General features: G+C 43.6%; 1 protein-coding gene across 1 annotated transcript; it reads right to left on the bottom strand.

The window, feature by feature from the left end:
* Positions 1–3,219: 3,219 nt before the first annotated feature.
* CUNH17orf64 (chromosome unknown C17orf64 homolog) lies at positions 3,220–11,750 on the bottom strand. Its single transcript, XM_019545348.1, has 6 exons — positions 11,646–11,750; positions 11,005–11,133; positions 9,810–9,985; positions 8,556–8,655; positions 4,789–4,973; positions 3,220–3,436 (listed from the first exon to the last, which is right to left on the bottom strand). Exons 1-6 carry the CDS (start codon positions 11,691–11,693, stop codon positions 3,286–3,288), a joined length of 789 nt encoding a protein of 262 aa, XP_019400893.1. The 5' UTR covers positions 11,694–11,750; the 3' UTR covers positions 3,220–3,285.
* Positions 11,751–15,036: the final 3,286 nt, after the last annotated feature.

The following is a 15,036-nucleotide window of genomic DNA, read 5'->3' as shown; positions in this document are numbered from 1 at the left end:
GGCGGATTTTGTAGCCCTTCACGTACAAGGTTTATGTAACTTAATTTCAGCTCTGACATGCACAAAGCTACCTTTTTAAGTTGTCTACTTCCTTCTGTCATTTCTTCTGGGAAAAGCATGTTGAATGAGGTCTCAGTTCAGCTACCTTCAACAAGCTGATTTATTCTGTATCACTGGTAGATCAAATGGTCCTCCAAGTTTTTTGCTCCTAGCTGGTGACTTCAATTTTTTAGTACTGTGGCGCCCTCCCCAACATATATTTGTGAAAATTAGATATGATTTTCTTTTGCCTTGTATGTCAGGTAGTTAGAATGGTAGAGAAGCTGGAGAGAGACAATAATTCCCTGAATTGAGGTAAATGATTTTATAGCAGTGTTTTTCAACCCATGAGTCATGTCCCAAATGTGGGTTGCAAGAGTATATGAAAGGGTCATGAACAACCTTTAAAAATGGATTATTGTTTAGAGGAGAAAAATGTGGGAAACCATGGCTTTTCCCTTGTAGGCTGGCAGAGTTCCAGCTTGCGAGGGGCTGTTTGGGGTCCTCCCTGCCCCACATGCTGGGGGCTGGAGGCAGCAGGTTGGGAGTGAGGGGCAGTGGGTCGGGACTGGCCATTGATGTTTACAACTGGGTCCTGGTACAAAAAGAGGTTGGGAACCGCTGGGCTACAGTGAAGGCTGCAGACTTCCATTGGGCTGTGTCCTGTTAGCTCTTTCACGGACTTGCCAGGACACCTTCTGCAAGTCTGTTCATCTCTGCATGTTTTGCAATCCCCTGGGCTCTCCTGGGCTGAAGGGGAATCCAAGGTTTTGAATGAATGATGTAAACTCATTTAATGCAGTCAAATCAATGATTAACAACTTTCCCAATTCCGTCTGCTTTCTCCAAGGAAAGGTTGACATTTTGGAAGGACCTGAGTCAGATTATAAAAGCATAACCAGCAGCTGAAGATTTAGTGAAGAGGAAGCTACTGGCATACACATAGGTAGGCAGGAAGAAACAACTGAAAGGCTGATTGGGTGGATAAGGCTATTTTGTTGAGAGCAGTGGTACATGATCATACTGTAGACTGTAAGGAGTTTATGCTGTTATGGTGTTTGGCTGGCTTATAACATATGTCCCTGTTCTTCCTGGGCGGGACAGCTGTCCCAAACACTGTACAGCAATAACGTAATGCTCTTGTGGATGCTGGGTGCCACAGCTGGTATGTGGACACAATCTGTCTATGATTGACTTCTCCAAAGCAAGGTTGAGTTAAATTTTTAAGGGCCAGGAAATATGAAGGGAGCCTGTACTTTCATTAACTGCCTATACAGGTATTTTGCAGATAAAAATGGTTATTGGGCTATCCTTTCTATACTTCTCACTTATTCATTCATACGCTAAAATATACTTTAAATAGCAGGAAGAGCAATTTGGAGAAATAAGTTCCTTCCATCTAACATGTATAAATATCTAAGATGGATACTGCTCATGGATACATGTTGGGAATACAAATCTCTGAATTCCTGGTTGGCCACCAGATGTCACTGCCGTGACACTACATCCAGCAGAAACAGTTAGTTATTTGAAATAACATTACTCAAAAGTAACAAGAATATTTCAGCCTTTTGACTTCTTGCCGACTTCATACATTCGTGTGATAGCGTGCCTGTAAATATAATACTGCCCTTAGGTTCTGCTTGCAGCTCTTTCACTCATTATACTCCATGTTGTGCATTAAATGGTTTCACAGATTTTTTTTTAAAAAAAGATATTAAGTTAATGTTGAAGCTATTTACAGTGTTTCCACAAATCCCTAGTGCTGATTTTATATACAAAGAGGAGAAAGTTGAGTTGAGAAATGTATGCATCAAAATTTTTAGAACTCTTGCAGTTGTCCAGCTGTTTTTAATACCATCAGTGTTGGCCAACTCCCCAAAACCTGAAGAGAGAAAGTAAAAAAAAACCTGGTAGGGAGTCTTGCTGGTAGGCCATCACTTTAAATGATATAACCCCCACATTTACTACATAATTCTTAGAATAAAACTCCTAGACTGTACAGCCTTTAACCGTGTTCAACATTATTTTAAGCAAGTATGACATTTTTAGGGCACATAGCATTTTTCTGATGTGATTACATCTAACATTAAGCCTGATGCACAGTTTTTTTGTAACAGAAGTGCTGAAAACCTTCAGTTGGAAATATAACTCTGGGAAAAAAATTTCCAACACAGTTATTCTAGGAAAATTCATTGTGTTCTGCTGAGCCATTTCTGCTTCACACAGATGGCTTATTTTCACTGGAATCCCTTTTAATTGAATTGTCTGGATATTACATGTCTGCTTATCTGCTGTTCTACATAGTGAAATCTAAAGAAAGATGTAGCGAAACCTCTTCCGGTAGAGGCGCTGTGCAGCCTCAGTTAAGCTCTCTCTGCTCCAACCCTCTGGCCGTGCTACTTTTCCATTTCACAGGGGCATCGTGGGGAGGAGAGAAGAGGGGGGCAAGCAAGCATGTTGTTTGCCTGGCCGTGGTGAATCTAAGCTGCTCGGTCTGTGAAGACGATGGAGAGGCTCCTGTTGACTTCGGTGGACACTACAGCTGTACATGTGCCTGTAGCCAGTGAAACCATATCAAGCCTTTATACGGCTCTTTCACTCTAGAGTATAGCTCTGTTAAAAATAACTCGGCCCTCCTCTACTGAACAACAGTAGGAAACAGGACTGCAAATTAATCATGGGTTAGTGGATGGCAGCAGTGATATCTCCAGAGAATGCTGTTGCAGTTGTTGGCTGATGACCATTATTTGCCCAGTGGAGCTGGAAATAGGAGATGCGTGCAGATATTTTGATTTTTTGCACCAAACCTATGCTTTTGGAAATGCCTCTCTTCCCCATGATGGTTCTGTTCTAAACATGGTCAGGATGGCTGCAAGGCCATATGGAGGGTTGGAAACATGCACATATGTAAATCTGGATGGGTGACAGACCCTGCTCACATTAGAAGGAAGGGAAGGTACGGTGTACCCACTATACGTTTGTCTGCTAACTAGTTGCTTTGAAAATATTAGATGCTGTGGTGCTATAAATGTAAACGCAGTTTTTCCAATGAGCATGATTAAAATAGATCTTTCAATTGGTGTGTGATACAGCTGTTGCAGAACACCAAAATATTTACAGATAAACCCATGTCATCTGAAATGTTATAAACTTTGTTTAATCTTTCCAAGATCCAGCTTTGGTAGCTACTGGTTGCTATGTGACACTGAATCCCTGGGAGCTTTTATGTTTTTTGTGTTTTCTTCAATTTTTAAAGCGGTTCTGGTTGTAGGGAAGGTCTTGTGGTTTCTGTGGCACTGTATCTCTGGGGGTTTTGTCCAAGGGGCTTTCTCTAGTGGTTCTGTAGTCATCAGCTGCTCGCTTCCTGTTGCTGTTTGAAGTTGTCTGACAGCAGCTAAAAAAGACCCATAGAATAACTCCTATAAGAAAGGAGGGTAGTGTGCTCTAGCCAACAAAGGAAATTAAAACGGATTATGCCCTTAGCCGCCAAGTCACAAAAGGAGACCCATATATTTTGGAGCCCTTCATTAGATGGTTCCATTCCTTATTCTAGCCAGTTCCACGCATTACAAAAATTTAGGTATCTCAACCCAGGAAACAGATGATGCCAGTCGTAAGTAATGACTGCTGACAGCTGATTTCAAGTGGAGAGCAATTTCAAATTCTTGGCATGCTTGGTTAAATATTCATTGAAACTGTACTTTGTATTTATAGAGCTTTACATCTCCAATGTACTTCACAGCTATATGTGACCCAAACAGCTGTCTTGAGAGACGGAGAAACTACACAGAAAAGGGTGTCTCTGTATTACAAACCGAGTCAGCTGGCATCTGGTTCTTAGCCCTGATCTGGTTCTCTAGATTATGTTCCCTGCCTGGTTCATACACACTTTTCATCTTTCAGGCACCTCTTGATCTTCCACTGCTGTGCTCTGCTGACAGTGTCTCAGTTGTGTTCTGCACCGGCTCTTTCAGAGAGTGGTGCTCCATAACGCGAATGGAGGACAGGTGAGGGAGATGGCAGGGGAAAGAATAAAAGCAGGAGGAAGGGTAGTATGCAGGTAAAGAAGGAGGGAAGAGGGGGGTGTCTGCAGAACTGATTGCAAGATCCTAACACCTAGAAAATTTAACTGTGTGGTATCAATTCCCAACACTCCTATCCTCTCCCCACCCCCTAAAAAACTCAGGTTTGCTACAGGCAAGTAGGACAGAGGTAGGAAGGAATCCTCCCTTCTCCCTCTTGGGGTAGGTCTGCAGTAGCAGCGTCCCTGGAGTGAACCGCTTTCTAATTAACTTGAATCAGCTGGCATGTTTGTACATCCTGGTCTGGACGTTCCTGGAACGCGTATACTCTGGCGCACACATTTTTAGCTTCCTCCTAATCTGAGCCTCGGAGCAAACCACACATGCTTTCAGACCATCTAGCCCAGCATGGGCAGATCAGCTTAACTATTCAATTGGCGGTGTTGACAAATGCTCAGCCACGGAGCTGGCGAGGGGCTATCTCTTCCCTCACTAGCGCTGTCTTGTGATGTATAAGTCCCTGTTGGTATTGTCCTCATCCCTATACCTATTTTTTCACTAGGAAAAAAAAAAGGTGTATGTTCTGCTTCCTAATATTGCATCCTGTGAGTGTTTCCACTATTGACTCTCTTGTTCATCCACACCTGGGTTGTCAAAGAGTTGCCGTGCTTGGTGCATATTTTGTGTGCTATGGGCTATTACTAGTGTCCTGTTGCTGTCGTACCTCTTTGTTATGCTTGCTGCCTCTTGGTCACCATGTAGGCTGGTTTGTGGTGACTGTGACTCAGTCCGATTCTCTTGCACGTTGTTTTCTTCTCTGTGGAGTCCCCATGCATCATACAGCTTCAGCAATGTGGCATTTTCAGGAAATGCATCGGAGTCGGGGTTTTCTGAACTACAGTATAACTTCTTTAAAACAGAACAAAAAAATCACATACCGTGCCAAGGTGCTATTTAAAACGACCAACTATAATGTGCCATCTCACTGCAGGGAAACGCTCCTGGCGAACTATAGGCCTGTTTTTCAAAGCAAGTTAGATGAGATGCTTCTAAGAGCGAGATGCGGGGTTTAAAACAGAGGCCAGCACCTTTTTGGGCAGAGTGCCAAGAGCACCCACCACTTCAACTTGCAAGATGTTGGGGTGGGTGAGGGGGGAGCCACAAAGGGCCTGACTCTTGTGGCCATACAGCCTGGCCCCTTCCTTGCCATCCACCCAGAGGCATGCATGCCAAGCAAAATGTCTTCGAGTGCTACACTTTGGCACCCGTGCCAGGGGTTGCCTACCCCTGGTTTAAGGTGTAGTGCACTTTCCTTCATGAAACTCCTCACTCAGCCTACTCGGGGAGTTAGGCTCCCTGTTGTATAGATCAGAGCCTGGATTTCTGAAGTTGAGGAGAAAAGTAGGGGAATCTGAAACAAATAAATGGAGCTTTACTTCAGCATACAATGCCCTGGCCCTCTTCAAGGAACCCACTTTCTTTCCAAGCATGAAAGCCTTAGTAAGCTAAAAGATCAAAACTACTTTGCTAAATGCTAAGTTGCTTCTGTGACTTGGTTTTTGTACACATGGATCCTATCTATTCCAGGACCCAAAATGGATGGATCCTGATTTAAATCCAGAAATACTCTGAGGATACACATTACAAGGAAGTAATGTAATCTTTTAAATCTTTCATAGAGGGAGAGTGCACGTGAGCTGCTCAGTTTGCTCTGCTGCATTGCCACTACAAGCTCAGGCAAATGCGCTTGCACAGATCAGTGCAGTTTCACCCACTGTTCTGCAAAAAAACCAACACTGGTACTCGAATCTCTGATGCCACAGGGTGTCACTGTGGGATCATGGTGGTTTCTATATGCAGAAGCGCTCCGCTGATCAGCTAAGTGCAGACGTCTAAGGCCGCGCACCACATAGACGTTCGATCAAACTCAACAGCCATCGAGCCAATAAAAACGTACAGCAACGTAATAACAGCGTTATGTAGGAACGACTCATAAAACCTCGTCAACTAAACTATTTTGAGCCGTCCTATAAAGTTTTGTATCGAGCCCTTGTTCCAGGGTCGTCTTGCGTCACAGTGTTTAACATCTTAAACCCCCAGATCCTGGCATGAAGTGTTTTAGATGAGAGCTGTGCCCACCATTTAAAGTGGTTAAGCCCTGAGGTCTGCAGGAGAGGCCCAGCCTATACTGTGAAACCCTGTCCACACTGCATCGGAAAGCAAAAACAAACTAAAAGGCATAGCCATCTTGCAACTGGATCTATTTTGTGTCGACTTATCTCCCCCACTTGGTTTGTACACAGCCTCACTGAGACTCTGGCTGCATAACCCCAGCTCCAGGCAGCAAAGGAATCTGCATCTTAGTGTTTGTGCTAAATGTGATTTTTGTTTCTAATGATGCTTTACATTTGCTTGATATTCTTCATGGGTGTATTAATTTAAGACTCATAATTTAAAATTCAGCCAACTTTGTCTGGCTGAATTGAGGCGGGTACGTTTTTAAGGAGGGCTGAACGTGTCAGCAGTCATGGCACATGATAGATCAGAAACGGGAATCTTGGTTTTTGACCTAGAAGAAGCGCGATGAGTAAGTTCGGCTGGCTGTTCTGATAGCCTCCCTGATCAAATAAAGCTCATAAAGATATCAAATTAACATGCTGACAACTGCAAGCACTTGCTAATTACAATATTGGTTTTGCATATTTATGCTCACTCATCTAAATAATGAGTTGTTTCCAAATAATCTATTTATGTTTTGTAGAGAGTGTGGTGGTGATGATGATACGGCTCTGATCTGCAGCCTGCTGTTGATGGTGTAGCAGGGGTTTGAAATCTCCCACTGTTCTCCGCACACAAAGGGTAAAGATGCTTTTCTCCCACTTGTCCTATATAACAAAGGGTATTTGTCAGCCACTATATAATGACTGGTTTGTCACTTTTTTTTTTTTTTTGTCAGCTTATTTGGAAACAGTCTACTCTTATTGAAGCTTGCCACATCCTGTATAAATATATATACCATGTATTTTCTTGCACCATACTTGTCAGCAGAGCTGCTACTGGAGTCCCTTTCAGCGGCATAACTAACCCCAGTAATGTATTGTTCTTTCCTGTCTCGGATATGAAATCGTGCAGGAGAGTTTCTGGTTTTAAGTGGGTATTTTATTTTAACACACCGGTGACTATGGTTGTTAAAGAAAAGCAGGTTAAAGAAATGTGCTGTGCACTTGGAGGAGGAGTTGATGTGGTTTGCGATGGCCATTAGCTACTGGTGGAGTGAGTTGTGCAGCTGTTGACCAGCCCCTGAGAAAATGGTCTCCTGGTCCACTACACTGATGAGTTCACTGATTGTGGAGAGTCGGTTGTGCCAGATGAACAAAGATCCTAGATCTGGTCTCGATTCGAGAGCCCTGGGTGGCCTTTTGGATACCTGGGGGGCATTTAATGCCTCTAATGCTAGTTACAAGGCTACTGCCTAGTACAGTGGTTCTTAACTTTCTTTGGCGCTCTCAGTGTGTTGTGGGCTGCACCCACACAGCTTACTTCCTGTGTATCCATTTAAAAAACATTTTAATGGGATAACACATGGGCCGCGGCAGTGTTGCTGATTGGGCCACAGGTTGAGAACCACTTGTCTAGCGCATCTAAGAGCTGTTTGATTTAATTTTTCATCACTTGAAAAGTCTCAGTTTGGAGACTTCAAAAATAAATGAGTCATTTTATTCTTCTGCAGATTAAGAGCAAAAAGAAATATCTGGCAGACGCTGGTCACTTTGTGTTCTGAATGGAAATGAGGTGGCTCTAGACTTACAGCTTCAACTCTTGTTTCACTCCTTCCCCTTTCCAGATGCAAGGTGAGCAAGGCGCTCTTTCCACCAGGAAACAAACAATTGTGTACCCCCCCCAAAAGATGAATGAGATCAAGGCACTAAGCATTTTTGAACCTGAGTGTCTTATTTTCTTTAATGCCCAGGGAGAAAACAGATCTGGGTCTCTTAATAATTCTGTTTTAAAAGCAATGCAGCAGTGCACTTTTTTGGACCATTCACTTCTGAATTACTCCAAGTGATTCAGCCTCTGACCAAGATGTATATTTATGTTGGTCTATGAATGCGTGTAAATTGATTAACACTTTGGAGTCCAGTGTGTCTGAAGCAATGACTTTGTTCCATTCCTCTGGCAAGAATTAATATAACTGGGGCCAGGCTATTGGATTGTGTTGGGGAGCTGAGATTTTATGTGAACTCAAAGGTTATTTCAACGTTGTTAACCCCTTGGGACACTGGATGGTGTGAAATGCTTGCACGTCCTAGGATGAAATCCTGACCCTATGGAAGTCGATTGGAGTTAGGCCAGTGAGACCAGGATTTCTCCCCAACTTTTACCAAACTCATATAAGATGTCCGCATGGTGTAGATATCTCCTCAAATGGGTAATGCAGCAAAACCAAGATGCATGTCCCTTTTTACTCCCCTATTGACGCACGATTCTTACCAGAAACTTAGCCATTTGGTTGTTCTTACTGTATTTGTATAGTTTACGCAGCTGTTTTGCATCGAGCTCTGAGAAAAGAGACACGAATCTCCACAGCATCCTAGAGGAAGGAATAGTTGAGTGAAGGAACGTGCTTGAATGCGAAATATTCCACCCCCACCTCTTAGCATTATTTAGTAACTTCTATCTGCCTCTTCTGTGATGGGCAATATACTTTTTCATATAGGATTTTTAAACCATTTTTTAAGCTTAAACTGCAGAGCATGGTTCCTTAAAACAAATGGGATGGGTCATTCTTTAGTTCCAGGCCAAGCAGAAATGCATACATTTGATGCATCTCTAAGTCCATATGGCCAGCATTACTCTTGAGGCCCTTCCTTAATCCAATAAACCAGCCTCCCCATTGCCTGTAACTCTTCTAAAAGAAAAAATATTGTTGCCATGAAGCTCATTCAGCCATTGCAGACTGGGGTTGCTTCTGGTAATTGTGCTTGCACTGTTATACTATGGTTTATATTCGCCTTTCGTAGAATGCCATTGAATTAAGTTGCACATTGCCATGTAGATCCTGTATCGCCGGATCTACATCCACACCAGCACAGCACACTCTCCTATATGGTGTCAAGACTTCTGGGGACATATCCCATGGCTTTTTTGCACTGTGGTAACTTGTCTTTCAACTCCAGGCACATGAAGGATTTTCTGCACTGGAAGACTAGTGGTGCTCAAGGTGTCAACTTGTCACTGTGGTGTGGGGCCGGTTGTGTTAACAAATGACAAGTTGTGCTTGCTTGAGTTTTAGCCTGCATCCCTGATGAGGCCAGTCTACCCAAGTTAAATGTACCAACACTCTCTCAAGGTTAGGGGATTTTGTGTGTAGACAGGACTCAAGTTATGATTCATGGTACTTTTGCACTGAAGAAGAAAAACCCAGTGACTCGCCCATGAGGTCAACTAAAGAGGCTTGCCAAAATTAGGCATTTTTGAGATGACATGTACCCACAGGTCTCCATGGGAGAAAATTCTGGGGGCCAAGCATCTGAGAGCTGATTTAAAATGATCGCCCAGTGTTAGCGTAGGCTTCTGGAAGCGTGAAGCTAAGTGACATCCAAGTGCCCCCGGTATGTTGGACATCGGGCCATAATCTCATTTGCACAGCTGTCGGTGTTGTATTTAAACCTTTGACCCAACCTTCCACATAAAGGGATGCTACTCCAAGTGTATCATCATTGATGCATTAAAGAATTATCTTACGTTTCCCAGTGTTTGAGTTCCCAGGATTTGCAGTAATGTTGAAGGAACATATTGATGTGATCCCCAAGTATGGTCAAGCTTTTCTTAGTGTACTTGAGTTTTTTGTCTTTGGGGAGATCCTGAGGCAAATCCAGTTTGCGAAGAGATGTCTTAAAGGGTCTCAGGAACTCCTTGCACTGGGAAAAACACAGAGCTTGATGAGATGAAATGCAGGTTTATTGCTCAAAATTCAGTGACTGACAGCAGCTGTTTAAATTCCCTTTATAAAATATAAACTCGCTTACACTTTCTGCTCAAAATGCATCTAATGCTTGTTATATTTAGCAAGTGTCATTGGTACAATGTGAGGAGTTGCTTCAATTGCTCTGTATGACGGAGCCCCGTAAGCTCAATTGTGCGATCTCAGAAATGCATTAATTCCGCAAGTCAAAGTCTTGCCTGTCAGGAATTATAAGGAGAAGGATTGGAGGATTTTCAGAGGAGATTACCCTTTGATATTACAAAGTCAAAGTCTAAATTCTAATTTAAAGTATACCTCATCCCATGTACCTGTGCCCTCCTGTGCCCCAGACACATTGTCTTCCAGTAAATATTGAACAAGAATCTATGGCCGCAGAGCAGCCGCTTTGAATCTGTAAAGCAGTAAGTCCACCATCAGTTTTATATAGTTAACACCATTTTTGTACCATATAAATAGCCTTATCGAAGGAAAACAACATCAAAACTGTCCAGTAATTGTGAGCACCCTTCTTTGGGGGGTATCCAACTTCAAGTGTGAGGGCTAGGCCTAGGTGTTATGCATCCACAACTCGAGCAGAAATGGGTGAAGCTGCAGATATTTAGCATTTTTGGAAAAAATCAAGGCCCCAAGTTGTTACATTTGAACATCTGGAATCTGGGTCAGCAGAAGGTAGTGGGCTTTTCAGAAAAGAGAGATCTAAATGACTCGCCCAAAGGTACAAAGTAAGCAATTGTCAGAGACATAACTAGAAATGTGTTAAAAAAGAGAGCTTTAGTAAATGAATAGTTGGGGGGAAGATAATGAGAAGAAAAACATTTGCAGCACAGAAGGAAGTTTGTTTGGTTTTTTTTGTTCCTTCTCCTTTAAATTTCTGCAGCTGTTTCCTCTCTCTATAAGGAAGGGATAAGAGAGGTCCTTTGCATTTCTACAACTAAACTCTAGTTAATATCTCACAATTTTAAAGGAGTCTTGATCAAGGCCATCTGTGTAGTGGATGAGGGGGTGTCCAAGTGGTGCTATACTTGACTTGCACTTTGAAGAGGTTGCCTCGTTCCCGTTGCTGAGTAAATACTCTTCCTCCGTCTACAAATGACCAAACTGGTATATTAGTCCTCTTAAGTATACAAGTTCTGCAACTTATGGTTAACTGATGCCTAAAGTAAATGCTACCACAAAGCTGAAAATTTGAATAAGAAACTTCCTGCCTCTGTCAAAGGCATTGAGGGTGGGGTTTTCAGTGGTATCGTGGGAGCTGGGCACCTGACCTCCTTAACTGAAAAGCCAGGCTGCGTAAGATGCAAATGAAGTCTCGTAGATAATATTATTTGTCCCATATTACATTAACCAAATAGGAATTGGAATTCAACTATTAAATAGAAATCCCCGATTACAAACACTATATTGTGATAAGCCCTGGCCCCTTCCACTGAAGGCAAACAAGTCTTTCGGCAACGTCAGAGGGCCCTCAATTATAGTGACTCCCCCCCCGCCAGTGCTTCCACTTTACACCGCTAGCCAGGCGTATCATACCCGCTTTGGTACTTTGACTTTCCCATGTCCGTTTCCTACCGGGTTTGCCCTTCTCCAAGACTCACCTTCTCCCCTCGGCAAAGCCTTTCTCCTCCGCTCTCTGAGGCCTCCATCCTGGCTAAGGAGGGATGAGGAAGTTGCTCGGTGGCCAGTGCGTCGGCCGGCGGGCGTTTGAATCCAAACCTGCTTGTGTGACATCACCGCGGAAGCGCGTCGGTTCCATGTTCCACGGCTCTGCTTCGTCCGAGTCCTCGCCGAAGCCTCCAGGAGCAGAGGTCCCGTCCGGTCCAACCCCCTGCTCCAAGCAGGACCGGCCCCAGCGCCATCATTCGCCGTACTAAATAAGTCCAGTTCCCTCCACTTCTCCTCGTATAAGTCGGGTGGCCCAAATGTTGGATTTAAAGTTAACATTGCTTGTTAATATATTCAGTATTGTTGGTGACACAATTACATGGTGTTAAGCGAATTTGCAGTCTTGGGACCCACTGGATAATTTATTGACAAATTTCAAAGTGCAAAGAGCGCTAATTAGAGATTTGGTTGATCTTATTTTGATGTTTCTATCCAAAGGAGCGAGACTGAAAAATCAGACAGCTTTGAGTTTGTGTGACGATGACTGGAGAACTTGTTTGGCTGGTCGGGGGGGAAGGAGGAAAGAGGGGAGTTGTAGCGGGATACAAAGCTCGGAGAGGTGACAGATGTTCTGGTGGTGGTGTACGTTGCCAACACTGGAATTTGCAAAGGAGTCAAGCTCCCAGCGCCCCCCTGAAATTTGATGGCATTGATGCCTCCCACACATACTCCATGGAAAATCCCAATTAGTCCATTTAAGCCGTCTTCCACATCTGATATTACAGACACTCGCCTTCAAAAAGAATACATTGCACTTGTCAGGAGATGGTTGGAAAGGCTTTGTGCAAAAGGGTTTTTTAGAAATTACTTTGAGAATAAATGCCTTTTTTTTTTTCCAACAAAGGAAAATTGCTCTAATTGGTCGCAGTCTGACCAGCCAGATGATCATAATGTCCTGTCCCCTTGTACATTGAAGCTAATTATGTTTATTGCAATTCAACTCTGCTCCCATGCCAGGTCGTTCCTGTCGCTGGGAGGCTTCTCAAGCAATCTCCAAAGGCCTCTAATCATTTAAATCCTTTTGGAATAGTGGCTAGTGATAAATGAATCGGTAAATGACCTTTGGCTGAAACGTGTGCTTACCTACAAGCCCCCCAATCTGCCTTAAGGAGTCCGGCTTTCCGAGAGGCTGAGCACTGACTTGGTTCCTCTGTGAACGTGTGGTTGCTCAACGCCACCGATACTCAGCCAAACCACGGCGGTGTCTAGTTATGAGTTTAGAGGCCAGTCTTCAGACGTCACTAGTTTGTCCTTCGGCTATCGTCAAATCCTTCTTTAGTTTTTAGATGCATGAAGTAATGTCTGAATTCCCCGAGACGACCATGTCCTGTTAAGCATCTGTGGGGATCCTTCTGTTTCCTCACTCCTGCTCATCTCCTGCAGTTCTTGCATCTGGAATTTGAATTCAAGTTCCTCGAGGCAGATGCCTTGCATGCTTCTGGATGCTATCAAATACAAAATGCGTATAGTATGCGTCTCTTTGAGTAGTGCCGGCAGCAGTTGACGCAAGCTCTTTTGGCTGGGATTGTCACCAGCATCGGTGCTGGTTCCTTGTCCACCCGGGGAAAAGAGGTGTGCTTTCAGCACTTGGTACACACCAAGGCAAGCTGGAGTCGTTAGCATGATAACCCTCTAGCAACATGTTAAACTGCAACTTGGCGAGACTCGGTTAACATTTTAATGCCTGCTCTTAGAACGAGGCATCCAACGGGTGTTCTTAGCAAAACGGAGGCGAGATCGACCTACCTATCTAGACCGGGCAACAAAAGCGATGACGACGCAGCAGCATCGGCTTCGGCGTCTGATAAGAATCGGAGCGTGCGTGAGCCCTGCAGGGGTCCTGGCTGTGCGGTCTTGTTAGCGTGCCACAACTCCCTGGCCGTTATCTCCAAGCGGTAAGGAGTTTACAGCTAAACAAAGGTTGCCTAGCCACGCCCCAGCCACCACACCTTCGCTAGGAAAAGATGTGGATGTCTATAAGGAAATGAAGACGAGGCTTCTGGATCCTGTTCTTTATTACCTTTGAGTTCCGACTGCTGCCCGGAGAATATTACAGTCACGACAGCGTACTTATTCAAGCAGTCATTAAACTTCACAATGTGGCTTTACAGCAGAGACGGCCATTTTTATTCATCTTTCCTGTGGAGTTGCATTAGCAGAGATGCAGGCCAGAACGCTAAGCAATTGTCAGATTGCTTTTGTCTCTTACCTCCGACATGAATAGTCTTTTCCAGGCTGTACCGTACCACAGCTGATGAATTTGTTTAGCCTCCAATCCAGGTGATGTTTGTTCAGTATTGGCATTACCATGATATAGTGCAGTGTACTTCTAGTTCAAGGTCATCGTTTCTTTGCCTTTTTAAGAGACCTTTCGAAGGTTTGCTCTTTTTTCTCTTCTTTTATGTGCATGCAATACTCTTTTTATATGCCAGTGGCCAAATTCTGCCCTCTGATTCTCTTCTCTAGCTGGTCTTTTACCTGTTAGAGGATGAGGAAGGGGGTGTGAGTAAATCTGAGGACGGGATTAAACTATTATTTTATTGTTTGGCGTGAGCTGGGTCGGAGGGAGTGAAAGGAGAGAGATAGGAAGGGGACTATTTTCCTTTGCGACCAAGCCCTGACAAGATGCTTGTGCTGCCCTAGCTTAGAATAGTGGAAGATCTCAATTTTACTTAGATCAGGAGATGGAGACTTATTTTCTGTAAGGCTTAATGCCAAGGCAAATTGGCATCCTATCTCCTCCCTGTAGTCTCGCCATAATGAAAACATCTCAATAATTTTCTATACCTGTTTGTGACGAGGGTAGGGAAGTCCCAAAGAAGAATCTCCATCTTGTATATGATTACGGAGCTTTGACACGAAGAGCATCGGGGTCCTCTGTTTCAATTATTTATTTGTACTTGTATTATAAGGAGCTCATATCCGAATGAGAGAGGTTAGTGTGCATTTCTCTAGGCAGCTCTCAAGGCTTTTCTGCCCTTTCTATCATCCTCCATTCAGAATCTTTTTTCATATTAAATTTTTGACCAAAGGGATCTGCTGGTCTTTTTTTTTTTAGGCTTCAACAATATCTTGATCCTGGAGGCACAGCTTGGTGCCCAGAGGAGTTATCTGTCCCCGTGTGCTCTATGAGCTGAGTCTATCAGAGAAGTCTTTAATATAACTAGGGTTTTCTCTATTGCTTTTTTATTACCCTTCCAAATACCTCCTCTTCTTCTTAATCTGTATACATCTTGTGTTTGCTTAGGGTGAAGTGTCCTTCTCTAATGGATGGTCTGCAGATGGGTATAGCTCTTCAAGTTTTGGCTTCGCAGGCTCTACATC

The sequence above is a fragment of the Crocodylus porosus genome, unplaced genomic scaffold, assembly GCF_001723895.1.
Source record: "Crocodylus porosus isolate Cpor-Errol unplaced genomic scaffold, CroPor_comp1, whole genome shotgun sequence".
In the NCBI taxonomy this organism is placed as follows: Eukaryota; Metazoa; Chordata; order Crocodylia; family Crocodylidae; genus Crocodylus; species Crocodylus porosus.
This window is presented reverse-complemented; position numbering and strand designations above follow the sequence as displayed.

Excerpts from the sequence above, each read along its gene's own strand:
- CUNH17orf64 (XM_019545348.1), bottom strand. The coding sequence starts at position 11,693 with ATGGAGGCCTCAGAGAGCGGAGGAGAAAGGCTTTGCCGAGGGGAGAAG. Across the intron at positions 11,134-11,645 it reads GGCTTTGCCGAGGGGAGAAG|ACGGAGGAAGAGTATTTACT; the intron begins GTGAGTCTTGGA and ends GGTCATTTGTAG. Across the intron at positions 3,437-4,788 it reads GCAGCAAGCATAACAAAGAG|CTGCTGTCAGACAACTTCAA; the intron begins GTACGACAGCAA and ends GGTCTTTTTTAG.